General features: G+C 44.0%; 1 protein-coding gene across 7 annotated transcripts in view; it reads left to right on the top strand.

Annotated features, from left to right (window-relative positions):
* Positions 1-27,359, top strand: part of hspg2 (heparan sulfate proteoglycan 2) — a 350,599-nt gene that overhangs the window by 206,553 nt on the left and 116,687 nt on the right. For all 7 annotated transcript variants that reach the window (XR_008725893.1, XM_055659492.1, XM_055659493.1 and 4 more), the window contains exons 34-44: positions 8,110-8,202; positions 8,758-8,841; positions 9,459-9,689; positions 11,569-11,682; positions 12,820-12,947; positions 14,108-14,194; positions 14,559-14,617; positions 16,283-16,447; positions 18,042-18,152; positions 19,206-19,306; positions 20,843-21,023. Coding sequence is in view for 6 of the 7 variants with exons in the window: in XM_055659492.1 (XP_055515467.1) it covers positions 8,110-8,202; positions 8,758-8,841; positions 9,459-9,689; positions 11,569-11,682; positions 12,820-12,947; positions 14,108-14,194; positions 14,559-14,617; positions 16,283-16,447; positions 18,042-18,152; positions 19,206-19,306; positions 20,843-21,023 (1,354 nt within the window). In the remaining variant the exon portion in view is untranslated. The remainder of the gene's footprint in view (positions 1-8,109; positions 8,203-8,757; positions 8,842-9,458; positions 9,690-11,568; positions 11,683-12,819; positions 12,948-14,107; positions 14,195-14,558; positions 14,618-16,282; positions 16,448-18,041; positions 18,153-19,205; positions 19,307-20,842; positions 21,024-27,359) is intronic.

Here is a 27,359-nt window from a genome sequence, read left to right as displayed (position 1 = left end):
TCCTTTGTCTGAAGATCTTATGACCTAATCGCTACCAGCTGTTGGACACTTTGATCAGAAACAGGGCCCCGACCCAAAAGGCTGTCTGTCTGTCCATTCCCTCCACAGATGTTGACTGGCCTGCTGGATTCCTCCAACACTTTGTTTCTATCTTGTGATTCCAGCATCTGCAGTTTCTGGTGTCCCAGTCTGATGCCCCACAGATTCGGCTTTGGCTCACCTGGTTCCCTTTACTCACCCGCACACCTATTTCAGCGCACCCTTTAAATTCATTGAGGATGCTGTTTCCACGCCTTTCTAAACTCACCAGGCCCTGTTCCAATATTCCTTTTACGCACACACTGGAAAATGTAACGTGCTACTAAATGTAGCATTCATAAGTTCACAAGTTATAGGAGTAGAGTTAGTCCATTTGGCCCTCGAGTCATTCAATCATGGCTGATGTCTGCCTCCTAATACCATTTTCATGACTTCTCCCCATAACCATTGACATCCGTTCTAATCAACAATTTGTCTATCTCCGCCTTAAAATGATCCACTGACTTGGATCATTGACCCTCTGTGACAATGAGTTCCACAGATTAACTACCCTCTGACTAAAGAAGTTCCTCCTCACCTCCTTTCTAAAAGAGCATCCTTTAATTCTGAGGCTAAGACCTCTGGCCCTAGACTCTCCCACCAGTGGAAACATCCTTTCCACATCCACTCTATCTCGGCCTTTCATTATTCTGTAAGTTTCAATGAGGTCTCCCCTCAACCTTCTAAACTCCAGCGAGAAGAGGCCAAGTGCTATCAAACGCTCAGCATGTACTAACCCACTCATTCCTGGAATCATTCTTGGAAACCTCCGCTGGACCCTCTCCAGAGCCAACACATCCTTCCTCAGATATGGGGCCCAGATTTGCTCACAGTACTCCAAATGCAGCCTGACCAGCGCCTTGCAGAGCCTCAACATTACATCACTTTTTTTGTATTCCGGTCCTCTTAATATAAATGCTAGCATTGAATTTGCCTTCCTTACTTCCAATGCGACTTGCAAATTAACGTTTTGGGAGTCCTGCACCAGTACTCCCAATTCCCTTTGTAACTCCGATTTCGGGATGATCTCTCCAATTAGAAAATAATCTATGCCTTTATTCTTATTACCAAAATGCACAACTCTGCACTCTGCTATACTGAATTTCAACTGCCATTTCTCTGCCCACTCGCCTAACCTGTCCAAGTCTTTCTGCATTGTCCTTGTTTCCTCCACACTGCCTGTCCCTCCACCTATCTTACCATCAACTGCAAACTTGGCCACAAAGCCTTCAATCCCCTTATCCAAATCATTAATATACAAATACAAATAAAAAACAAATGAAGCACCCATCACATTCCATCATCTGTAGCCTCTTATGGTCTCCACTCAGCACTTCCCAGCCTCTGTCGCTATCTTCACCCCTCCCTCCCTCCCTCACCTGGGACTTCACCTGCCAGTGAACCTCTCCTCAACAAAATCCACCAGTCATTTGCCTTCTCCACCTCCATCACCTGGCCACCTCCCCTCCACCTAGATGCAGGGTCCCGATCTGAAACATTGACTGCCATTTCCTCCGCAGATGCTGCCTGACCCACTGAATTCCTCCAGCACTTTAATTGTCAGCATCTGCAATCTCTTGTGTCCTCAAATGAACAATGTATTGGTGTATCAATGGGAAGGCAGAGGGTGCCGGATCATCAGTTTTACTGTCTTATTCATGAAACAGAGAAGCCCTTCAAAAGAAAAAGAAAATGTAAACATTTGTGAAGAAACTGCATAGTTATTCTCTATTGCCAATGTTGTGATTTACAATGATGTTTGGTGTGAGTGTCATGGTAAGCTGCATGGATGATGACTTGTTATCGATGACTTGTTCCTTCACTTCCTTGTAGTCTGTGCCTGATATGGAAGAGCAGAAGCGTATAGATGATGAAGTGTGGGCCATTATAACGGGTTTTGCTGCTGAGCAGTTGCACAAACCACACAGTCCTGTCGTGTCCAGCGGTAAAAATCAGTCGCGATCATCGCGTCCCTTTTCTCGCCTGGTGTCAGCTGGACCTGCCGGGCCACCTGCTCCCTCTGCCTCTCGCAAAAGTTCAGCTCATTCCGTATCTTCTTCCTCTTCAAGAACTGCCTCTTCCCATTCTTCTCTCTCCCCATCTCTGCTTTCTCATCCTGCCCACCACAAAAAGGTATGGAACGTTTTGCATTATGAAAAATGTAATCACCCCTTTAAGTACAGTCCTTGCATTCTACACAAAGTGTGTCGGAAGGAACTGCATGCAGATGCTGGTTTAAACCGAAGATAGACACAAAAAGCAGGAGTAACTCAGCAGGACAGGTAGCATCACTGGAGAGAAGGAATGAGTGACTCTTCGGGTCGAAACTCTTCTTCAGATCTTCGAGACCACTCTTATAATGGAGGGTGGAACAAAACTATGCATCACGATGCAAGCTATGATAGTGAGATACTTTTGATAAAGAATGCCTTTGATGAGGATCTTGGAGTAAGTGGTTAAGGTTAGGCAAAGATAGTAACAAGTCTAGCATTGCAAAAGTTCTATATTAAATGCTCTGATTAGGTTAACATATGAGGAGCGTTTGATGGTTGTACTCGCTGGAGTTTAGAAAAAGGGATTGATCTCATTGAAACCTACCGAATAATTAAAGGTCCAGTGGATGTGAAGTAGATGTTTCCAATAGTGGGAGAGTCTAGCACCAGAGTGCTACTGCCTCAGCATAAGAAGACTTGCCTTTAGCATGGAAACGAGGAGGAATTTATTTAGCCAGAGGGTGGTGAATCTGTGAAATTCATTGCCACTGTCATTGGGTTTTCGCAGCAAAGATTTGGAAGTTCTTGATTAATATGGGCGTCAAAGGTTATGGGGAAAAGGCAGGAGAATGGAGTTGAGGGGGAAAAATAGGTTAGCCTCGATCAAATGGCAGAGCAGACTCGATGGAATGAATGCCTAATTCTGCTCCTATGTCTTATGGTCTGATGGCAAACGGTGCAAAAGCCATCATGCCAGAGTCGAGACCTGGGGCGAACACAGAAATGAATTTGCGATCAGTCCCTGGGGAGGTGTTTAGCTTACAACTCATTGGGGCAAGTTGCAGAGAAGCCCAATGCAGTACTGAGGCGGTCCCCCGCAAAGCTCAGGCTTTAGGTGCCCTGAGTAGAAAAAATATTAAATTGCTCCTCAACTCTTTGCACGACATTAAGTGCAGATAGGAACTCCTCAACTGATGATAGTCTTGAGTTGTTTTCTTTGGGGCATTGAAGACTGATTGAGGAATTCAGAGTTATGAGGGACATGGATGGAGTGGAGAGTTTTCCCTTCGGCAGAGGTGTCTGTGAACAGAGGGCATAGGTTTAAGATAATAGGGGTCGGACATTTAGAGGGAATTGAGGAAGAATTTTTTTCGCCCAGAGAGTGTTTGGAAGCTGCAACTGTCAGTTTCAGTTTAGTTTATTGAGTACGTGGGGGAAGCGGGTACTCTGACAATGTTTAAGCAGCGTTGAGATGACCACATGAAACTCCATGCCATAAAAGGCCATGAGTCAAGTGCTCATCACCTGCTGAGTTACACCAGCACTTTGTGTCCCTCTTTGGGTAAAACAGTATCTGCAGTTCCTTGTTTCCACTCCCTTTTCTAAGTTGTTGGTTTTCCATGCAGATGAAAAACATCTCTAAGATCCCCTCATTGCAAGCGGAGGAATCAGCAAATCTTATTGCTTCCTCAGTGTGGGGCTCAAGACCGGAGAAGGTAGCCATGGTTAGCTGCATGGAAAGTCTCGATGCCTGTGACCTGCATGTCTATGGTATTATGGTCTTCAGAATGCTGGCTGATAGAATATGTTAATACTCAGCAGGTCAGGCAACGTCCGTGGAGATAGAAAGAGCCTTAATGTTTTAGCGTGACTACGGTTCATTGAGCTGAAATGTTAGTGTAATTTCCATCGCCGTAAACCTGCTGAATATTTTCCCAGATTGTGTTTCCCAGTTCAGTGTTTTGCTATGGACCAGTCAGCTGCCTATTGAATTACAAACAAACCTGCAGTATTCCTTTTTAGCAGCAGCCACTGCTTCGAATGCTTACCAATCCCACCACATGCATGTGGTAGGTGCAGTGATAGAGCTGCTGCCTCACAGAGCGCCAGAGACCTGGGTTCGATCCTGACCTCGGGTGCTGGCTGTGTGGAATTTGCACGTTCTCCCTGTGACCACGTGGGTTTTATCCGGGTGCCCCGGTTTCCTCCCACATCTAAAAGACGTGCGGGTTTGCAGTTTAATTGGGCCTCTATAAGTTACCCTTGGTGTGCAAAAGTGGGATAATGTAGAGCTAATATGAATGGGCGATGATGGTCAGCATGGACTGGTGGGCCGAAGGGCCTCATTCCATGCTGTATCTATTAATCAATCAATCAATTAAATGCACTGGGCCATAATTATAAACATTCAACAAAGCAAATAGTTTGTGTGCAATAATGTAATAACTGAGGCCCAAAAAGGTGGCCCATTCTGTTTGTGATTTTAGCATGGAACTACATCCCTTACTGAGGAGCATGTTTATTTGGTTGATTTTCTTTGTTATAATTGATATTGTGTGTGGCGTTGCTGTGGATTGGCCCTGACATGTGTGTTTAAACTTGCTAGCGGATATCATTTGCAAATTATATATGACTGGCCTTATTAACCATTGAGCAGAGGTGACGCCCTCCAGAGGGGACACTTGTACTCCTTGTATCTTTAGATTTAGTTTAGTCTTAGGTTTATTATTATCACATGTATCGAGGTACAGTGAAAAGCTTTGTTTTGCATGCTATCCAAGCAGATCAGATATACCATACAAAGACACAAAGTCAAACTCAAATAATACAGATGGAGCAATGGGGATGAAACAGAGTGCAGAATATAATTCTCGGCTTTGTAGCACATCAATTCCATAGACAAACTCCAATATCTTCAATGGGTAGAGGTGAATCAGACAGTACCCTAGCGCAAGATATCAGCCTCTTCCTGACTTTTCATCGGAAGTAATTTGGGTTGTTGTGTATGTCTACCGTAACCTGGTGGATTGATGTTGGTCACTATTTCTAATGGCTGCTATGACAACACTGGGTGTAAGTAAACCATTGGCTATATTAAAGGCCTGCATCGGTATGATTTGATACATTTGATTGAAGGGTAATTAATTAATTAGTTGGATGCTGGGCTGGGTCGAAAGATTTTCAGAGTGATAGTGAAAAGAGCCAAGAAAGGTAACTGGATTTCCCCACCACTGGTTGATAAAACACCCCATTTTGGAGCCTAACAAGCCCACATGGTCTACATGCACTCATGCCCCTTCTATTGGAAGTGAACTGCCAGAACCCAGCCGACCACCTGCCACGTTTGTACCAGATTCCTACTATTGGAACAACCAGTTAACTATCCTGATTCGAGTTTCTATCTCTTCCAAATAGAGACTTCCCTGGTTCTAAACATCAACTAAAAAAAACACAGAGTGTTGGAGTAACTCAGTGGGTCAGGTTGCTTCTCTGGAGAACATGAATAGGTGATGTTTCAGGTCAGGATCCTTCTTCCTCACCTATCCAAGTTATCCAGAGATGCTGCCTGATAATTTGAGTTGCTCCAGCACTGTGACTTTTTTTGTAAAACATCATCTGCAGTTCCTTGCATCTCTGATTTTATACATGGCTGAAAGGCTATTTTATGCCCCCAGTTCATCCAGCCATTTCCCCGAGTCATAAAATAGAAGGGAGATCCTTTCACACCCGTTGGGGATTAAACATGATTGCATGTATTCTGATTTCGAACACACACACTGGTAGCAATGTTCCCTCTTCAGGTTATTTTTTACAGCAGAACAAGTGGCATCGATTAGAGTAATCTGAGAAATTGCAGAGCACGGGGATATGGATAATGAATTGGGGAAATAAAGTAACGTTCCAGACATGTTTAAAACCAGGGCTGTTTTCCATCTACAGTGAAATAAATATGTTCTCTCTTTAGTCCACCCACTTCCCATTGTAAAAGCTTGTTTGCAGCTCATTTTTAATCTGGAGTACGCTTAGATTCTTGTAGTCGTTGTTTGTAAAATAAAATAATTTTACAGAAAGATAAATTACAGAATAAAATCAAAGTCTTGTCTGGTCTTCTCGACCTGCACCTTCAACTCTTAAGACTTTCTGTCAGTTAGATATGCATTCCATCTCTGGTGTATAGAAGTTCGAGTAACTTACATCTCTTAATAGCTAGGCTTAATGCCACTCAAGTTTGTAAATCAGATTCTGCGTGTGGTCTGCACTCAGCTGACCATGTTAATGAGGTGAAATGGCAATGATTCAGCTAATAGAAGAGGAGGAGATGGAAATAGTCTTGAGGCCAGAAACTCAATGGGAAGGAAAGCAGCCAATATTTCAAGGGGTTAACTTTTCATCAGAGCTAATAATGTGCAATTAAACAAATCTCATGCCTGTCTGTGTGTACCTTGTTTTTGCATAACATTGTAAACAAAAATGCAGTACGCCTAATGCACGGTTACAGTTAAGTTTTGAAACAAAGTCCAGCTCTCTTGTTAAAAAAGCGTCCTGTTAACAACACATCTGTGCTCAATTTATCAACAGGAAATGAGGGATGGATACTGGGGGGGGGGGGGGGGGGGGGGGGGGGGGGGGGGGGGGGGGGGGGGGGGGGGGGGGGGGGGGGGGGGTGGGGGGGGGGAAACGACTCTGCTTTGTGCAATCCTTGGGTCAGAATTTGAGCCGTTTTGCTGACCATGGCTTTGACTGCTGTTCTGTGTAAACTTTCTCTGTTCATCTTGTCTCTGCCTCTTTCTCTGTCCCAGTATGCTCTGCTTTACAAGGGCTTCAGCCTCCTGCCTGAAAACAATTTCTATTGGCGACTTCCTCATCAGTACCTGGGCAACAAGGTAACCAATAGTTTCCAGTGGCAGCTTAGAAAGCCTTTGTTTCGCGCATTTGACTTTTCGTGCCAATTGGAATAAGTGATATGTCTTCATCTAATTTATCGTGATTGTGCCTTTGTGGCTGTACCGTTTAACTGGTTGAAATATCCTCAGTGGTGGAGGAGGAGGAGGAGGGGGGGAAACGTGTCAAAGTGTTGGAATAATGCACTAATTTTTGTAAACCAATATCTGCAGTTCCTTGTTTCTACACTACGTATTACCCTGATCCTCAACGGCAAGAAGTTTCATGGCGATACAACCTGATAACACAATCGGGAATAACTCACTGCCTGAAGAAGGGTCTTGACCCGAAACGTCACCTATACGTTTTCTCCAGAGATGCTGTCTGACCCGTTGAGTTCCTGCAGCTTTTTGTGTCTATATGTCACCGTCTTGAGAAACTGGTGCATGTTGCGATTCGCCATATTACACTGGTATTGTCAGTAGAATAACGTGATGGCAGCTCCCCATGGCTGATGCCAGTCTGTGGTGAACTACTGTTAATATCTTCCTCTGTAAGCAAGCTTTGGATGTTGATATGAAATGTCAGGAAGTTTGTTGAACCCACAGCTAGTGTTTACCTGCCGTCTTTCCACTTCCAGCTCCTAACAGCGAATCAAGGAACATCTTCATTCAGCGGCAGCCACTGTTAGCAGAAAATGCCAGGCTGGCTCCCATCCCTGGCATTCCCCCATTGTTCTACTTCCCTAGTCCCACGCTCCATTCCCTCGGCCTGCGCTCCGTTCCTGAAAGCTGCACTCCATTCCCGAGAATCACGCTCCGTTCCACAGTTGCTGACCAGCCCCTGAGCTAATTAACCTATGAGCAGTGCCATAGTAGTTAATAAAAGCAGGGAATGCGTTATTCAGAAAATCTAAGTTTCTGAAAAGTACAAATTGAATCTACAATATATAAATTTCTATTCAACACAGCTCAAAATTCACCTTGTATAAATATCAGCTAACTATAAAATAACTCACGATGTTTTTGCAGTTCTCCACCTTGGCAAAGTGCCCAACTGTTGACTGAAGGGTGAGACGAGTTCTCTTGCAGTGCCGATGATCCTGGTGTAACAAGGGCATGAAGCAACCTGGTAACTGGTCTGTCCTTCCCCTCAGGTGACATCCTACGGTGGACGCCTTCGTTACACGCTGTCCTACGACTCGGGGTTCCGGGGAACTACAGTACCAGATGCGGATGTCCAGATCATTGTACGTCATGCTCTCTCCAACAGCCGTGCCTCATCCAAGTTTGATGGCACTTTTGTCAACATTAAGATTTCTACCGTATATTTTGTGCACTGGGAACAGAAAGCTGGGGGTTGTGAAGTTAGCAGGGAATTTGATTCGGACCTTGTCTGGAGAGGTGACCAGACATGGGACACCTTCTATCACCGTAGGTTAGTTCTAGCATCAACTTAACTGAAGGGCCAAATGGCCTGTTTCCATACTGCATCTCTGAACTAAGTTAAAGTAAAGTAAACTGAGATAGAGCAGCCCTCTCAATCATTGTGTGGGACTCTCATTGATTAGTACGGGTGTCAGGGGTTATGGGGAGACGGCAGGAGACTGGGGTTAAGAGGGAGAGATAGATCAGACATGATTGAATGGTGGAGCAGACTTGATGGGCCGAATGCCCCTAATTCTACTCCTATTACTTATGACCTTATGGAAACATTACCTAATGACCTTATGGTACCTTCTCCTTGCCCAGCACTGAAATCTGTTGGATGTGGATCTGAGCTTGTTTTCACATTGATCTTTCAGGGTAACGATATCACCTTGGTTACCTACCACGCTCACCAGCTGAGGCCAAGAGAGACCATGAGCTTTGAAGTCACGTTCAAGGAGGTAAAGGCTTGCATTTTACATATTGCATGTCAACATTCCATTGCCATAAACCTCAATGATGAGAAAGTGAAAACAATTTGGGCAGCACAGTCGTTAGCCTTGGGAGCCAATACTTTCCCGGCCCTATTGCTGCCTGTGTGGAGTTTGCATGCTCTCCTTCTGACTACTTGGGTTTCCACCCGCAGCCCAATTACTGGGTCGGTGCGTCAATGGACCCTTAGTGTGGGGGGGTCGTAGGGTCAGTGGGGTTGATAGGTGAGTTCAGGTGTTTCAGGGGGTGGGAGGGGGAATAGTCAGAGCTAAGGGGTGAATATCGCTGGATGAGTCTGGATTTGGCGGTTGAGGGAGTTTGAGTCTGGAAGTGAGGGGGGGGGTGATCACGGGATGAGTCTGGGTGAGTGCCTCGGGGTGTGGAGGGTGCGGGAGGGATAATGGGGTGAGTCTGGAAGTTGGGGGGGGGGGATATTGGGGTGAGTCTGGGTATGGGGGGGGGGGGGATCACAGGGGTGTGTCTGTCTGAGTGGGAGCAGGGGGTCAGTGGTGAGTTGTTTGGGGTGTGGAGTGGTCACGATGCCTCAGAGTCCCAGTATTGACCGTGGATCTCCTCTCCCACACAGCAACTATGGAAGCGTCCAGATGGCCAGCCGGCCACCAGGGAGCATCTACTGATGGTCCTCGCTGACCTGGATGAAGTGCTCATCCGGGCCACCTACTCGACTGACATGATCTCTGCCAGCCTCTCTGATGTGAGCATGGAGATCGCAGTGCCCTTCTACACCAGCCTGGGCCAGGCACAGGAGGTGGAAGAATGCCATTGCCCGCAGGGCTACCATGGCTTGTCTTGTCAGGTGACTACTGTCTTTACTTGTAACTGCAACCGACACACAGTTAGTTAAAGCTTGTGGTATTATTGTTGTCTACCTCCAACGAACAACATATTATTACTGAACAGAAGCAGAGCAAAAATTGGAAGATATCTGGGGTGACCCTAGAACTTATGAAGGATTCCATTTATTGCAACATGAATAATTCAGGGACAAACTAAATATGTAGACATCAGGGATATTGAGCAATAAACCAACTGCTACATGGACTCATTGGGTCAAGCAGCATCTGTGGGGGGATGTGGACATAGGATTTTTTGGGTTGGGATCCTTCTTCAGACTGACCATACATCATGTGTCCACTTCCCTTCACAGATGCTGCCTGACCTGCAGATATTTCCCAATTATGTTTATGTTAAAAAAAACAACGTGATTTTGTGGGAATAATTGATTTTTCTCAAGATGTTGCATTCTCAGAATGTGCGTTCTTGTGCATTGGAAGTTCCACTGGACTGCAGTTGGCGGTTTAAAACGTAAAGCCTTGTAAAATATGTGGTTGGGGAGAGATTCAGGAAGAGTGCTTTATTGCAGTTATTTGGGGCTCTGCTAAGACCATTCCAGGAACGCTGCAGAACTTTGGCCCATCGCCTACCAAGAGATGACTTTTTGCCATGGTAAGGGATTAGGAAGGTGACTGATAGTTCCTTAGTTGAGGTGAGTATCTACCAAGTTGGAATTACATTTGAAGTTTAGAAAAATGAGAGATATCAATGAAATGTTAAAAGAATTCTGAGAAACTTGACATGGGAGACTCAGAAATGTTGTTGCATCAGATGGAGTGTTGGGAAATGGAGCTCATGATGTCAGGATGAGGGGTCACAGAGTTGAGGAGAAATGTCTTCACTCTGATGTTGGTGAATTTTTGCACTTTCCTGCCAGTGAGACCTGTGGATGATCCAAGGTGGGCTTTTGGGCACAAGAGTATACCTGGAATATTCTGTTGTGCTGAAGCAAAGCAATAATTTCATTGTCCTATCTGGGGCACATGTCAATAAACTCTCTTGAATCTTGAATCTTGAAGAGAATCAGGTTGGAATACAAAGCAATAAATGTTAAGTATGGAATAGCAGTTAAGCAATGTGAAGCAGTAAATTTAGAAGGGCAGCACTGTGTACACAGCGGTATAGTTGCTGCTTTACAGCGCCACGGACCCGGGTTTGATCTGGACTACGGGTGCTGTCTGTGGAGTTTGAACACTCTCCCCGTTGAACATTTCTCCGGATGCTCCGGTTTCCTCCAACACTCCAAAGACGAACAGGTTTTTTTTAGGCTAATTGGCTCGATAAATTTGTAAATTGCCCCTCGAGTGTGTAGGATAGTGTTAGTGTACAGGGATTGCTGGTTGATGCGGACTCAGTGGAACAAAGGGCCTGTATCTCTAAACTAAACTAAACATAGAAAGTAGAGAAGGCCACTGGCGAATGAAACTCAAGGTATGGCCTTAGGCAGTTTCATGCTGTAAAAATTGTAAATGTTTCATGCAAGTGCTTTTAGAGAAAATCTGACCAAGTGATATTAGAGCATACAACTAAATGTTTCATCACGAAGGTCGGAGTTGGCCAGCATCTTGTCTACATTCTGTCTCTATGGTGTATCTCAGTACCTTAGCCTTGAAACCTTTGTGTTCCTCCTCAGGTGTGTATCCAGGGTCCCACTGCCCATGGCCAAGTCTTCAGTTCCAAAGTCCTGCACTCAGGAATTCCATCTCATAATTCTCCCCTTCCTTCTCGCCAAGTTCCTCTTTTTGGTTTCTCTTTCGTGCTTGGGTACAATAACGTGTAACTAGGAGGATATATGGGGGGAAAAAAAGTTGTGCGTGTGAGTCACTATTTTTCTTTCCTAGGACTGTGCGCCTGGTTATACGAGGACCAGCGGAGGCCTGTACCTGGGACACTGCGAGCGCTGTGAATGCAACGGACACTCGGACGCCTGCCATCCGGAGACTGGTGCTTGCTCGGTACATAGTTCCACCATCTACTTCACTGTGTTAGCAATTTACATTCAAGTTTCCACCAACAAACCATCCAACTTCAGGAAAGATTTCCGGGCACCTCTTATCCCATGTTTCCTTGGGATCTCTCAGTAGCAAGAAGATATCAGATGTGAGGCTGTTCAAAGAATACTTCTGTCCATTGCTATTTCTAAAAGCTTCTGATGGTACTTGGAACATATTTTGAATGATATATTCATAAATTATCCCAAAGATCTTGGGAAACGGATTTAATTGGTGAATGTAAATCGCTCCAAGTCCACAGGCAAGTGGTAGAATCTGGGGAGAGATGAAATGAAATGAAATGATTCAATTTATTGTCATTGTCAGTGTACAGTACAGAGACAACGAAATGCATTTTTAGCATCTCCCTTGAAGGGAGACACAGGGCGTCGCGGTGTGCCCGCGCCTGCCGCCGTACATTCCATTACAGGCAAAGGTGGGTGAAGTGTCTTGCCCAAGGACACAACGACAGTATGCACTCCAAGCGGGATTTGAACCGGCTACCTTCCGGTTGCCAGCCAAACTCTTAGCCCATTGTGCTATCTGTCGAAAGGAATGTGAGGTAAAACAACTGGGATGGGTGCAAGACGTGCGCTCAAGGGCTAGCACAGACTCAGTGGGCAGAAAGGCCTGTAACTGTGCTATGTGGCTCCATGACATGCCCCATGCCGTCCATGGATCTCTGCACTAGCTTAAAGGTAGATTTAGTGAATATATTTAGGACGTGCGTGGGTGTGTGAGATGGGGAAGGAATGACATTTGCTTTGGGCGGGGGTGGGTGGGGGGGTTGACGAGTAATGCATCAGCTTCATTGTTATCTCATTTGGGCGGGAAAGTAAAAGATCTTACTTGGCTTGTTGTAAAAGAGAAACTTGACTCCGTGTTAGTTAATTATTGGCAGAGGATGAGTTGGTGAACTGTCCACAAGCGGCAGTGGTGAAAGCTTGAACCAATTGATTTAATACATCACATAAGAGATATGTAACCCTTGAGCTCTTTGTTTGTTTTTCCCACACTTGTTCATGGTAATACTCTGATTAACAATTCTGGTACAAAAACGGGCATAACTAAGGCAATCTTCTTTTCGACTCTGTTGAACAGAACTGTTTACATAACACTGCTGGGGAGTTCTGTGATCATTGCGCCCCCGGCCATTACGGTGATGCTACTGCAGGTTCTCCAGAGGATTGCCAACCCTGTGCTTGCCCCCTGCCCATCGCAGAAAACCAGTAAGTTACCCACTTCACCAAACGCATTACATTTAATCATCTGTTCAATCTTTTGGGTGAACTGCTGCCTCACAGTGCCAGAGGCCTGGATTCGATCCTGACCCTGGGTGCTGTCTGTGTGGAGTTTGCGTGTTCTCCTCGTGACTGTCGGTTTTCCTCCGGTTTCCTCCCACGTACCAAAGTCGTGCAGGTTTACAGGTTAATCGGCCTCTGTGAAATTGCCCCCGGTGTTTAAGAAGTGGATTCAAAAGTGGGATAACATAGAACTAGTGTGAATGGGTGATCGATGGTCACGTGGGCCGAAGGGCCTGTTTCCACGCTAATTCTTTCAATCAATCAATTGTTCAATGACCTTTTCATGGAATCTGGAATGTAGTACAGTTCTGTGCTGTCTTTCACGATCTCTCTGAGGTACAAGCTTCACTTAAGCAGCCAGTGAGCATCAGAGGCCTCGACATCCCAACATTGGACTCACCACCCTTATAGAAACTACAGGGCTTGAGAAGAGGCCAGTGGTTTGAAGTGGTGGGTGTTGTCTGGTGCCGGTTCCTACTATTTTCACTGCGGAGTCTACTCCAGCAGACGGCATGAGGTGACTCGCTTCCTACAGAGCAGCAGCAGCACCTGTGGGTGAGATGTTGGCCAGTGTTGTGGGAGAGTCGGTGCCATTGTTCCCGGCAGTCACTGATCCTGGCAGTGTCATCGTTAAAGGAGCACAACACTGGGCAGCAGTAATGTTGCTGCCTCGAAGCGCCAGAGACCCAGGTTCGATCCTGACTACGGGTGCTGTCTCTACGGAGATCTCCCCGTAACCTGCGTGGGTTCTCTCCGAGATCTTCGGTTTCCTCCCACACTCCAAAGACATGCAGGTTTGTAGGTTAGTTGGCTTGGTATAAATTGGTATAAATTGTCCCTAGTGTGTGTAGGATAGTGTTAATGTGCGAGGATCGCCAGTCAGTGCAGACTCAGTGGGCCGAAGGGCCTCTTTCCGCACTATATGTATAAAATAAACTAAAAATGATTTGTTTAAATATATCTTTAGATGTATCTTTAAACTAAACTAAACTAAACTCTCCTTGCGGGTCATTATAGTGTCTGACTGTGTGGGTTTGAGGGCTTGTGACTTCTCTCAGCGTATGTCTCTCCTCCTTTTCTCCTAGGTTTTCGCCCATCTGTGAAAACAACGGAGCGGATGGTTTCAGGTGTACAGCCTGTCTGCTTGGCTACACCGGGCAGCACTGCGAATAGTAAGTTGACCCAATGGTCAGTCGAGATAAGATTCCCTTCAAACCTCTGCCAACATTTTGATTCTTGCTTTTGTTGGGGGCAAGTCTGAAACTCTCTTGCCCCCAACCTCCAATTTCCAATGACACAATTGTTTTTATATTGCAGTTTTTTAATAACTTGAGGTTTTCTTATGAATACAACTGTTGCATTATAGCCAAAATACCCTTATGAATGCTCACGAGGGCATGCAGGGTCATGCTGACCATGGGTGTAATTGAGTCAAGAGGGTAAAAGGATGGGGCCCGTGTGAAGTCTTTGTTTTATCTAAGCACAAGCTCCCTGCTGCTGGTTTTCCATCACCGTAACACTGCATTTTTGTTTCAGCTGTGCTCCTGGGTATTCCGGAAATCCAAGAATTCCAGGACAGAGGTGTCTTCTCGTAGGTAGGTTCATGGATCCTCAGCTTTGCCTTGCCCGAGTCAACAATTAGCTCATTGGAGTCATCCGAGCCAGCTCTGATTTGTTCTGTACCTTCCAAACCTCCAATTTCCCTCTCCCCTGACTCTCAGCCTGAAGAAGTATCTCATCCCCAAATGTCACCTATTCCTTTTCTCCCAGGATGCTGCACTCAGCATTTAGTATCTAACTAGCTCATTGGTCTCACTGACGTTGAGAGGAAGGTTGATCTTCTGGCACCATTCAATCAGATTACACACTATTCTTCCAACAAGTGGTATCGTCTGCAAATTTAAAGATGATTTTGGTGCCACGTCTGGATATGCTGTCATGGCTAAAGAGAGAGCAGAAGGGAGTACTGAGCACACAGTCTTGAAGTGTGCTCCAGTTTACAGCTTTTGTCCTCACTCATAATCAGAAGGGCAATGTTTGGTGTCATGTGCAAATTTCATTTTCTACGTTCCATTCTTTAAGTCCAAATCATTCACATTCAGAATTAAAAGGCGCTTTTTCAGAAAGGAGGTGAGTAGGAACTTCTTTAGTCAGTGGATAGTTAATCTGTGGAACTCATTGCCACAGAGGGCTGACTGTGGAGGCCAAGTCAGTGGATATTTTTAAGGCAGAGATAGACAAATTCTTGATTAGAACGGGTGTCAAAGGTTATGCGGAGAAGGCTGGAAAATGGGATTATGAGGCAGAGATCGGACATGATTGAATGGCGGAGTGGACTCGATGGGCTGAATGGCCTAATTCTGATCCTATAACTTGTGAACATACAGTAAACCCTTGCTATAACAGACCGCGGAGGGGTGGGGCTGGTGTCCGTTATTGCAGATTGTCCGTTATAAAGGGGGATGGGCAAGGTTTAATCACAGGCCAGGGAGCCACAGAGCCCCAGGACCCCACATGCAGTTCGCCAGGGACGGGTCTGGTACTCATGCCGACTTCATGCTGAGCGCTCTCTCAACTCCCGTGACCTGCCGCACGCCACGTGGCGCCAGATCACTTGGTAACGTGGCGGAGGTGGGCGGGGTGGTGGGGGACGCGGCACAACCGGAGTCACGGTCCGCTATAAACAAAATCCCCTGTATAAAGGTCCGTTATTGCATGGGTTTTATCAATACAAGCAAGGGGCCATGTACCTAGTACAGTGGAAGTCCACAGTTAAAAAACTTTTTGTTACAAACACGCCCATCTCTTGGGTCCCAGGGGCTTTTTCTTTCTCAATCAGCCCACCATCTGGGACCTAACTAGCCAGTAATTACAACGTTTCTCCCTTACTTCCTTTACAGACAACTGAGCAATGTCAGCAGGTCACCAAATCTCCAGCTCCATTCCTGTAATCAGGGGACATTGACATTTGAAAAATTGTAAAATTGAAATATTGAAATTCTTGCGTCATTTGAACAATAACTTTTAGACAAATAATAATAAGGCTGAATGCTGTCAAAAATAGATCAAGGCTAGATGGAATTTCCTGTGACTGATGCCAGTAAATAGGTTAAAAAATAGGTGATGGAAATGTATTGAGCGTAAACATAATGGGATTTCACAATGGCCAGAAATAACTATCCTTTGTTCTACTTGCAAAAATAAATATCCTGTACATTATAAAAGTACAGTACATGAATATGATTTGCTTTTTCCTTTAGATCGCAATCCTTTTGTGGTCCGTGTTATCCCTGAGAGAGCAGAGGTGGAACAAGGTGGCAGGGTGGTACTGAAATGCCAGGTTATTGGTCAAGCTCCATTCTACTACTACTGGAGCAGAGCTGATGGTCAGCCCTTGTCCAACCGTGTTCAGCAAAGGGCCCAAGGTAATGCGGCAGAGGCGATGTCTACAATGGTTTCCTCCATCTTCTGTAATACTTGCGACTGGGGACAACTAAGAAAGGCATTTGATATTTGCCCACCAATGTTGATGGGCAAATCCCCATTGATGGGCACAGTGGCACTGGTTTGCCCAGTGATAACAAGGACACCAGTGAGAAACACTGAGATGTAGAAACAAGAAACTGCAGAAGCTGGTTTACAAAGGAAGACACAAAGTGCTGGCTATCCATGGTCTCCAGAGATGCTGCCTGACCCGCTGAGTTGCACCAGCATTCTGTGTCTTCTAGTAAGGAACAGATCCGGGTCCTTAACATGGAAGTTTGTAAGGTGCCCCGACAAACATTCTAGCTTTAGGAGAGGGGTTTTTGTGTCGGACAGTGATGAAGCATGTCATTGGAATAGAGTTCCTATAAACATCCGAGGAAATCCACTTTAGAGTCATGCAGGCAGCACCTCCCAACTCCACACCAACCTTCAGATGCCTATTTGCCCTTTGTAACTGCTTTACCATTGTAGACTGTTTGAGGGTGGGTCATATATCGTGTACCTAATGCTTGTTGGACTTTATACTGAAATATTTAACAATGTGAGAGTTAAGTTTATAGATACAGTGTGGAAACAGGCCCTTACTCCCACTGAGTCCACGTAGACCAAAGATCCCATAGCAGAGCTCTGCTATAGGATCTTTGACGTAGACCACACAGACCAGACCAGTACACTAGTTCAAACCTACACACAAGGGACAATTTACAGAAGCCAACTAACCTACAAACCTGCCCGTCTTTGAGCTAACGGGAGGAAACCAGAGCACCCGGAGAAAATCCACATCATCACAGGGAGAATGTACAAACTCCATAGAGGCAGCAACATAGTCAAGATCGAATTTGGGTCTCTGGCCCGCTGTAAGGCAACTCTGCCACTGTGCCGTTCCTTGGGGACCCTGAAACCTGAAGAACGGTTCCGATCCAGAAACGTCACCTTTCCAATGAAAGTGATTTCAATACTTCCGTCCCAATGGGTGAATGTCTGATAAATCATTTTAAATTGTGTGAAAAGTGCTGGAGGAACTCAGCAGGCAGGCAACATGGAGGGAATGGAAAGACAAGATTTCAGGTTTTTAGAGATACCCCGTGGAAACAAACCCTTCGGCCAATTGAGTCCAAGCTGACTATCAATCACCCATCAACACTAGTTCTATGTTATTCCACTGCCTACATATTGGGGACAAATTTACAGAGGGCCAATTAACCTACAACCCCACATATCTTTGGGACATGGGAGAAAACTGGAGTTCCCGGATAAAACCCATGCAGTCACAGGGAGTATATACAATCTCCACACAGACAGCACCCAAGGTTGGGTTTCAGGTGCGGTGAGGTAGTGGCTCTACCAGCTGTTCCACTGTACTGTCTCTGCCTTGGGGACCCTCAAACCTGAAGTGCAGACATTTGTCTTTGTTATACTGACTTGACCATTGAAAGCTGATCGTTTTTTTTGTTAGCAAGGAAGAGCTTGTATTTCTAACATTGTAAGTGAAATAAGTGCCTCATCACCTTCCACTGCATCCTTCACTTGCAGGTGAAGAGCTTTTGATCCAGGAAGTCAAACCATCCGATGCTGGAATTTATATTTGTACATGCCGAAATATGGAGAGCTCTAATTCAAGTCGGGTTGAAGTCTTTGTGACTGGTGAGTTGGGGAAAATAATTCACATCTCACAGCTCACTTTCATTGTTTCTGGGACAATGCAGACTAGTGTGTTTTATCATATCCTGGTGCATTTTCCTAGCACTGGCCTCTAGACAAAAGAGCCAAATCTTTTACGATATGTTAAGCATAATATATACAGCTGTACTACTTCCAAGGTTTCATCATTATGTAGAACTTACTGTTAGTTTACTTTTTTAAATGTTAACAAATCACAGTCCAATGACCAAAAATGACATTTTATTGTAAATTGACTTAACTATGAGAGTACTTTTCACTCTGTTTAACCATAAATCTTCTGTAACCATTGCATTATTGCATTGAGATATAGTGTATAACAGAGACTGAGGTGTGATGGTTTGTTTTCTAAATTGTAGTGAATATATTCCAAACAAACTTCGTGCAGTCGAATGTGGACAGCTATTAGCCCTTGGAGTTCCTCAGGAGGGAATACTTTACTTCAAATAGCTCTGGACATTCTTTAGTAATGTCAAAACGATAGCTCAACTACATCTGTGGAGGGTTTGCAGTGCGTTCAGTCAAAGCTGAAAGTTCACTCTGCCCCTTTTAAACCAGATGCCGTTCATTGAAATTGGTTGTTAATTCAGATTTGATGGGAACTGTTCACCCCCTGCTTTGTTTTAAGTTGATTTATTTGAGAAATAGATAACTGGAATGTTCTTGAGTAAAGAGCAAATCGGAAGTATATTAGTTTAGCTGCAGAGTTTAAAATGTGGGATAATCTAGCATTTGCAAAGCCGGCAAAGTTTTCAATTAGAATCACCACCTGGGGGTTACATGCTTTCCCTCCACATTTATTACCAGGATTGGTCTGTTGTTGCTTTATGATTTCCTCTTTTCTCAAATGTAACGTTTTCCGTAATTTTTACAGCCACAGAATAGCTGTACCTTGATTTTGGGGGGGGGGGGGGGGGGGGGGGGGGGGGGGTGAGTTTGTGTCTCGATGTATATATTCAATATATATATATTCTTGGTAATAACTCAGCCGTATGCATCAACCTATTCTCTCCACAGCAACCCCATTCAAAGCCATAACTGTGACTGTAGAAGAGCCAAAGACACAGACTGTGAGAGCTGGCGTCACTGTCAATTTTATCTGCACAGCAAAGAGCCAGGTAAACAACAGATTCATCATACTCAGGAGTCAGCCGTTCCTTTCAGTATGGTAACTTTGTGCTTAAACAAGACCCAATTGTAAGAATATAGAGAGTCTAAAGGGGCCAGTCCCACTTGGGCGACCTAATCCGCGAGTTCTGGCGAGTTTCCCCTCGACTCATACTCGCAGCATGGTCGACACGAGGTCGTAGGAGGTCTTCGTAGCTCTCCTTCGTACTCGAGAGTGGTCTCCGAGTACGCGAGGCCTCGGCTAGGTCGCGGCGTTTTTCTCAATATGTTAATAAATGCCCGCGAGTAGAAAAGGTCGTCATGGAAAAAATCGATACTTTTTGTGCTCGTAGGTTTAGTCGTCGTAGATCGGCATGTTAGTCGTAGGTAATCGAGGGTAGTCGAAGGTAGTCGTAGAAAGTCTTCATCATAGTTGAAGGAGGCCGTCTTCACTCTCCACTATGGTGTCCAATTTTCCCAAAGTTAGTCGTAGCAAGTCATAGATAGTCTTCAACATAGTCGAAGGAGGTCTTCAACGTGTCATTTTTTCAAACTCTTCTAAACTCGCTAATTAGGTCGCCCAAGTGGGACAGCCCCTTTAGGCAGCTTTCATTCATGTTGGGTTACCTGAACACAGTACCGCAAAGATTTTTAGTCCTATCAGCAGATCTAAATTATGATGTGTTCAACGTACAGGATCACTTTCATATGTTCATGTAGGTGATGCAGTGGTAGAGTTGCTGCCTTACAGCGCCAGAGACCCGGGTTAGATTCTGCCTATGGCCGATGTGTTTTCTTCGAATGCTCTAGTTTCCTCCCAAATTCCAAAGACGTGCGGGTTTGTAGGTTAATTGGCTTCTGTAAATTGTCCCCAGTGAGTAGGATAGAAATAATGTTTAGGTGATCACTGGTCGGCAGGCTCGGTGGGTCGAAGGGCCTTTTTCCATGCTGTATCTCTAAGGTAAACAAAATCTAATGGTTAATTGCATATGTAACTCGTCTGTAACTTTAACTCTTGATGTGTTCAGGAGAGAGTTAGATATAGCTCTTAGGGCTAACAGAATCAAGGGATATGGGGGGAAAAGCAGGAACAGGGTACTGATTCTGGATGATCAGCCATGATCATATTGAATGGTAGTGCAGGTTCGAAGAGCTGAAAGGCCCACTCCTGCACCTTTCTATGTTTCCATGAGATTTGCCAATCATTGCACCTTATTTCATGGCATTATGTGCTGCCCTTTTGCTTGCTGCTATATTGTGATGAGCCATTTCCCTGCTCCTGAGCATCACTAACCGAGTTAAAATATTGGCGTAGTAAGGCAGCAACTCTATCGCTGTGCCATTGCCACCCAAGGCTACTTGTGAGGCAAGAGCTCTACCCACTGTGCCACAATAGAGCTGAAATTGCTATTTTTGCGAATGAGTTAAGTGCTCAATTTGCTGAGCATTTTTGTAAAAGAAGATGTTGATTTTACTCCAGTATTTGGTTGGCAACTGCACATTTCCTGAAGACTCACACTCATGTTTGTTGTGCTCTCGTCCTCTAGTCCCCAGCGTACACGTTGGTCTGGACCCGTCGACATGGAGGCAAGTTGCCAAACACCGCAGTGGACTTCAATGGAATCTTGACCATCCGTAACGTTCGTCCCGAGGATGCCGGCATCTACGCCTGCACAGGCTCCAACATGTTTGCTATGGACGAGGGGACCGCTGTTCTAACCGTACCAGGTTTGTGATCTGCACCATTATGTACTCATCATCCTCTCCTTCAATGGTGCATGGCATTCCACCACCTTCCCCTGCACACCCTTCCCTCCCTTCCACCTGCAACAGTGCTGCACTTTCAAGCATAATATAATCTCTCTCTCTCTCTCTCTCTCTCTCTCTCTCTCTCTCTCTCTCTCTCTCTCTCTCTCTCTCTCTCTCTCTCTCTCTCTCTCTCTCTCTCTCTCTCTCTCTCTCTCTCTCTCTCTCTCTCTCTCTCTCTCTCTCTCCTCTCTCTCTCTCCCTCTCTCTCTCTCTCTCTCTCTCGCTCTCTCTCTCTCTCCCTCCCCCTCTCTACCCCTCTCTCCCCCTCTCTCTCTCTCTCTCTATCTCTCTCTCTATCTCTCTCTCTCTTGGTGAAGCAGGAAAGCTACTGCCTTTCAGCAACAGAGGCCCAGGTTCGATCTTGACTACGGTGCTTGTTTGTACGTTCTCCCCATGACCTGCGTGGGTTTTCTCTGAGATCTTTGGTTGCTTCCCCCTCTCCAAAGACGTACATGTTTGTAGGTTATTTGGCTTAGTGTAAATATAAAATTGTTCCCAGTGTGTGTAAGATAGTGTTCATGTGCAGGGATCGCTGGTCGGCGCAGACACGGTGGGCCGAAGAGCCTGTTTCCGCGCTGTATATCTAAACTAATCTAAACAGAGAGAATCCACTCAGTCGCAGAGAGAACGTTGCATCTCCACATAGATGATACCGAGGTCAGAATCGAACCTGGTTTGCAGAAGCTGGATTTTATGTATCTAAGACAACCACTGTAATATTTTCACTTTTATTTATCTGTCAGTTCTGACTGATGAGCTTGTTTAGTTAAACACTGTGAACTTTATCCATTTAAAAAAAACGTTGGATCTCATTACATAGAAACATAAAAAATAGGTACAGGAGGAGACCATTTGGCTCTTCGAGCCTGCACCGCCATTCAGTGTGATCATGGCTGATCATCCACAATCAGTAACCCGTGCCTGCTTTCTTCCGATATCCCTTCATTCCACTAGCCCCTAGAGCTCTATCTAACTCTCTTTTAAATCCATCCAGTGAATTGGCCTATGCTGCCTTCTGTGGCAGAGAATTCCACAAATTCACAAATCTCTGGGTAAAGAAGTTTTTTTTCTCATCTCAGTTTTAAATGGCCTCCCCTTTATTCTTAGACTGTGGCCCCTGGTTCTGGACTCTCCCATCATTGGGAACATTATTCCTGCATCTAGCTTGTCTGGTCCTTTAATAATTTTATAACGTTTTATACGTTTCTATACAATCTCCTCTCATCCTTCTAAATGCCAGTGATGACAGCCCAGTCTTTCCAATCTTTCCTCAAATGACAGTCCCGCCATCCAGGGGATTAACCTTCGTGAACCTACACTGCACTGCCTTTTGCAAGGATGTCCTTCCTCAAATTACTGCTATTGAATAGTGCGCTACCAAATTTGGATATCTGTATTAATTTTAAACTCTTCCTTCCAAAATGAGACGCAAAGTTTACGTAGCCCCGTGAATTAATTGCCTTTACCTGTGTTAAAGATCACACACATCCGATTAGTTAGTGTAGAATGCTGTTATTCCCTACACAAAAAGCAGGCACTCGTTAAAATGCTGACTGCATTTAATTCGTAAGGTCAATCAAATTGGCAGTACTAAATGAAAGGATTTTGCTTCCAGCATTTTATGCAAGTGAGAAGTTGTGTACAGAAATGCCAAACGCGAACCTCAACTGCTGTCTTTTAAAGGGTTTCGGCCCGAAACGTCGCCCATTTCCTTCGCTCCATAGATGCTGCTGCACCCGCTGAGTTTCTCCAGCATTTTTGTGTACCTGTGCTGTCTTTTAAAGATTGTTTTCTTAAGCATGGTGTATTGGAGAGATCTTGCAGTGCTACCGACTGTAGTGGCAAAAACTCAATTCCTTCACCCGCTTTACAAACAGCAAGTCACCCAGGCAGGAACATGATTAAAGCAATTGTCACCCAATGTTTTTGTTCATACTCCTGCAAGAAGTTCAAAGCAGTGTTATATAATCTGTGCTATTACTAATTGACTGTTGCATGACCTGGTTATGGCATGGAGCTCCATCTTTCAGCTTGAATTTCTTGCCGACAAGTGAAATGTTCTTGAAAATGTGGCTGTTACTGGTTAACTGTGAATTACACTGTGAATTGCTTATCTAGAGTTACTTCCCACTCTGCTACTGCCATTGTACATGGTGAAGCAATTAAAAATAAAACCATGTAAATCTTGTTTAATTGTATTTTGTACAGAAGTAAAGTTTTTGCATATACTAACATGCATGTGTGTGCTTAGCTTTTTATAAAATAATCAGTGTCTTGAAACTCACCTATATATTGCATCACTGCTTTTTGCCATTTCTTGCACACATTTCATCATCTACTTCAATCATTTTTAACATTGTATGCATCGATGAAAATATTCCAATGTTATTCCTTCAGTACCGTTTCCTTGCCTGAAATTAAACTTGCATTTATCATTGGGGTGGGGTACTCTCAATTTTAAGAGAAGGAATCTCAACCATATGTCAAGAAATTTGGGGCGGCACAGTTGTAGATCTGCTGCCTCACAGAACCAGAGACCCGGGTTCGATCCCGACTATGGGTGCTGTCTGTAAAGAGTTCATCCGTCTCCCTGTGACCGTGTGGGTTTTCTCTGGTTGCTCTGGTTTCCTCCCACATTCCAAGGACGTACAGATTTGTACGTTATTTGGCTTCTGAAAATTGCCCCTAGTGTGTAGGATGCGAAAGTGGGATAATATAGAACTTGTGTACAGGTGATCGATGGTTGACGTGGACTCGGTGAGCCGGTGTGCCTGTTTCCCTGCTGTATCTCTAAACTGAACTAAATGAACATTTTTTTCGGATGGCTTAGGGACCAGTCACACGGAACAAGTTGCTAAGCCCAACAAAATGCAAGAATTACCCTGACGTTGAAATGAAGGAGAGTTGGAGACTGCTTGACGAATTGCCAATCTAACATCTAAAATTACAGATAATGTGGAGACATACAGACATACATCGAGACATTCTCCCTGATGTCATTTCATAGTCACATTTCATATTTTACTTCCTCACTATACTTAAGGTTTGGTCTTTCTGCTTCTCAGTTATGTTCTGTCAGCAAAAAAAAATGCTTTTTTATAAATTTATTTCATCTCAGAATTTGCAATATATCTATTATGTTGTTAAAAATTCTTAAAAGTTTGTAAGAGAGTCCATTTCACAAACAGTACAAAAAAAACCAGTCATTTCACTCAATTCCTGCCTCAAATTGTAATGCGAGGGAAAAATAGATCAGCCACAATTAAATGGCGGAGTTAACTCGATGGGCCGAATGGCCTAATTCTGCTCCTATGTCATGATCTTATGACCACCGGTGCTCTATGAATAGAACCCCTTGGTTGTTAGGGTAATCATTTACATTTTGTTCTTAACATGCCTGTCCCTTTAATGTTCAAAGTTCCCTGCTTGACTAAAACTCTTCGTTAGAATTTCCAAGTTAATGTATAAACTTGAAGCAAGGGTCCCCCGGGATCAAAGCAATCTTGTCTTGAAAATAAGACGTCCTAATGAGAGCACTGACTTATTCCCGGCCCTACTGCTCAACCGCAAGATGAACTGGAGGTCTTGGGACCTGCTGTTCCAAATCAAACAGTGGAACTTTTTGACAGATCCAGCGTCCTTCTTTGAACTCTGAGTTTGTTTTACAACAATGTGCAGTGTCTTGCAGGCTTTAAAGGAAAATATCCAATTGGAAATTTCGTATGCAGAGTGACCATTTACAATCCAGATATAGTGTTTTCATAACTTCCCCTCCAAGTTCCAGTTACATTTGCATTGCCTCATGTTTGGTTCTTTATACAGCCAGTCGGTCAGTTTATCTTGTAAGACTTCTGTCAGAATTATATTGATTTTTCTCTGGTAGTGCAGTATTTTTCACAAATGTTATATTGAAAAAATGTCGGAGAATTCCAGGAAAATTTTCCGTGCTGTAATTGTTATATGGTTATATGGTTATAATTTCCCCTCCAATATAAGTTACATTTGCATTGCCTCATGTTTGGTTCTTTATACAGCCAGTCGGTCAGTTTATCTTGTAAGACTTCTGTCAGAATTATATTGATTTTTTTCTGGTAGTGCAGTATTTTTTACAAATGTTATATTGAAAAAATGTCGGAGAATTCCAGGAAAATTTTTAAATCCAAGGATTGTTTTTTAGAGACACTTCACCGGTTTGGAATTCCACCAAGGGACATTTTAACCAGCAGTCTGGGGTGGGATAAGGCAGAGTCTTGAGTGCCCAACTGTGTAGGTAGATCTTCACCACATCTATGGCATACAATGTAATGACAAATTAATTGGATTAAAACATTTGTGAGATAATGTTTATATTGAAGACATCAACTTCAAAATATCCCATATAAAGCCTCAGAAAATAGAATCTGCTCGTACGATCTTGAATGTACATTCCCTTTAAGTTAAAAGCTCTTTTACTGTCAGCAGGAGTAGCAGTTTTATGTTTGTGACCTCTGGTTTCTATATGAGTAATATCAAACAGATTGTGACATGTTATACATCGTGGTATTTACTATTCAGAAGGTAGTCAAATAGGCTGGAGAAACTCAGCGGGTGAGGCAGCATCTACGGAGCAAAGGAATAGGCGACGTTTAGGGTCAAGACCCTTCTTCAGAAAGATTCCATTGGATGCTTCAACCTTCTCCTCCTGTGGGAAATTATTCCATAATGCAGTGCAGTTTCTTGAATGCCTTTCTTGTTTTGTGAAGAAATCTCTTTCCCAGGTTATTCATTGCACACAAAATACTCACAGGGCATATTTTCATATTTTACTGCGTTACATGGGAACAATTGGGGGGGGGGGGGGGGGGGGGGGGGGGGGGGGAAACTGGAGTTAATGCCAAATGCGGGGGGAAATGGGGTTAGTCCCACCTCTTGGGACAATGTTAAAGAGATCCAAAAAGCTGCTTGGAATAATTTTTAAAATGAACCAGGCATTTCAAAGTGGTACTTTGACATTGCATACCGAAGCGTATAGTTCTTAACACTATGTAAGGGAATAGGAGATTGACTGCTTTTGACTGAAACATTCCACAATCCATGAAAATCAAAAAGATTTCTGCTGTTAATAAACATAAAATACTGGAAACATTAACCTGAAATCCTTTCTCTGTTTTTCTTTCAACAAAATGATGCCTGACCTGCTGAACACTTTCAGCATTTTCTGATTTTAATTCTACAGCCTATCTGCCTTCAGCTGTACTACATTCCCAAGGTTCCTGTTGCTGTTCTATGATGGGGAGGACATTTGAGTGAATACTTTGAGTGGTTACGTTGTTTTTCATGGAAGTGTGATTTGCTTTTTAAGTTATTAAATGGTACTCCTATACTGCTTCATGGTGCTGTACCTGAAAAGTAAGATTCATGTGTTGGGAGAAATTGCAGATGCTGGTTTATACTGAAGATAGACATAAAATGCTGGAGTCAATCTGGCAGCATCTCCGGAGAGAAGGAATGGGCGATGTTTGGGGTCGAGACCCTTCTTCAGATAACTTAATTCAGTAAAATTAATTCTTGTAACACTGTATGAGACATATTGTCCTTAGACAGATCCATTTTACTAATTTGTCTGAAGATTTGGTGCTTCACAGTTGGTTTTATGTTCTCAGGATGTGTTTAGCCTTGGCAAGGTTTTTATGACTATCTCTAGTTAAGTGCATATTAGGGTCTATCTCTTATTATTAAACCAGAATCATTGAAAGTTTAAAAAATATGAACTAAGACCTGATCTCCTGGCTCTCCCAAATTCCAACAATTCCTGCCACGGTCACACCAGTAGCAATGCGATTGAATTGTCTGACCTCTTGGATTCAATATCCAGGCGTGACATTTAATTTAGATCAGAATCGGAAACTGGTTCTCTTTGTCCCTTTTATAATTAACACTATTTGGAAGTAACTTTGCAGAAGAAAAATTGTTATTTTTGGATAAACTTTGACCTAGAGCATGCATTTTTTTTCTTTATGTCAAACTATTGGTGTTAATATCCAACCCACATTTCCGAGAAAAAAGCTTCACTGGGAAGTTTATGTTTATGTAACCTAACGCAGTGAAAGAATGACCTAGGAATTAAGATCCAAAATCTTCACCATTGCCAGAATGCTGATGCCTTTAGACAAATTATCTAGTTCTTGATACTAATTATTTTTTATAATGTGTGGTCATTGGACTAAAGTTCAAGCACTTGTGGTTGGGTACCTGGAACAAATAAAACTTCAGAGG

The sequence above is a fragment of the Leucoraja erinacea genome, chromosome 30 (assembly GCF_028641065.1).
Source record: "Leucoraja erinacea ecotype New England chromosome 30, Leri_hhj_1, whole genome shotgun sequence".
NCBI classification, from domain to species: Eukaryota; Metazoa; Chordata; class Chondrichthyes; order Rajiformes; family Rajidae; genus Leucoraja; species Leucoraja erinaceus.
Note: the sequence above shows the minus strand (reverse complement) of the source record. Positions and strands in the feature narration are given on the sequence as shown.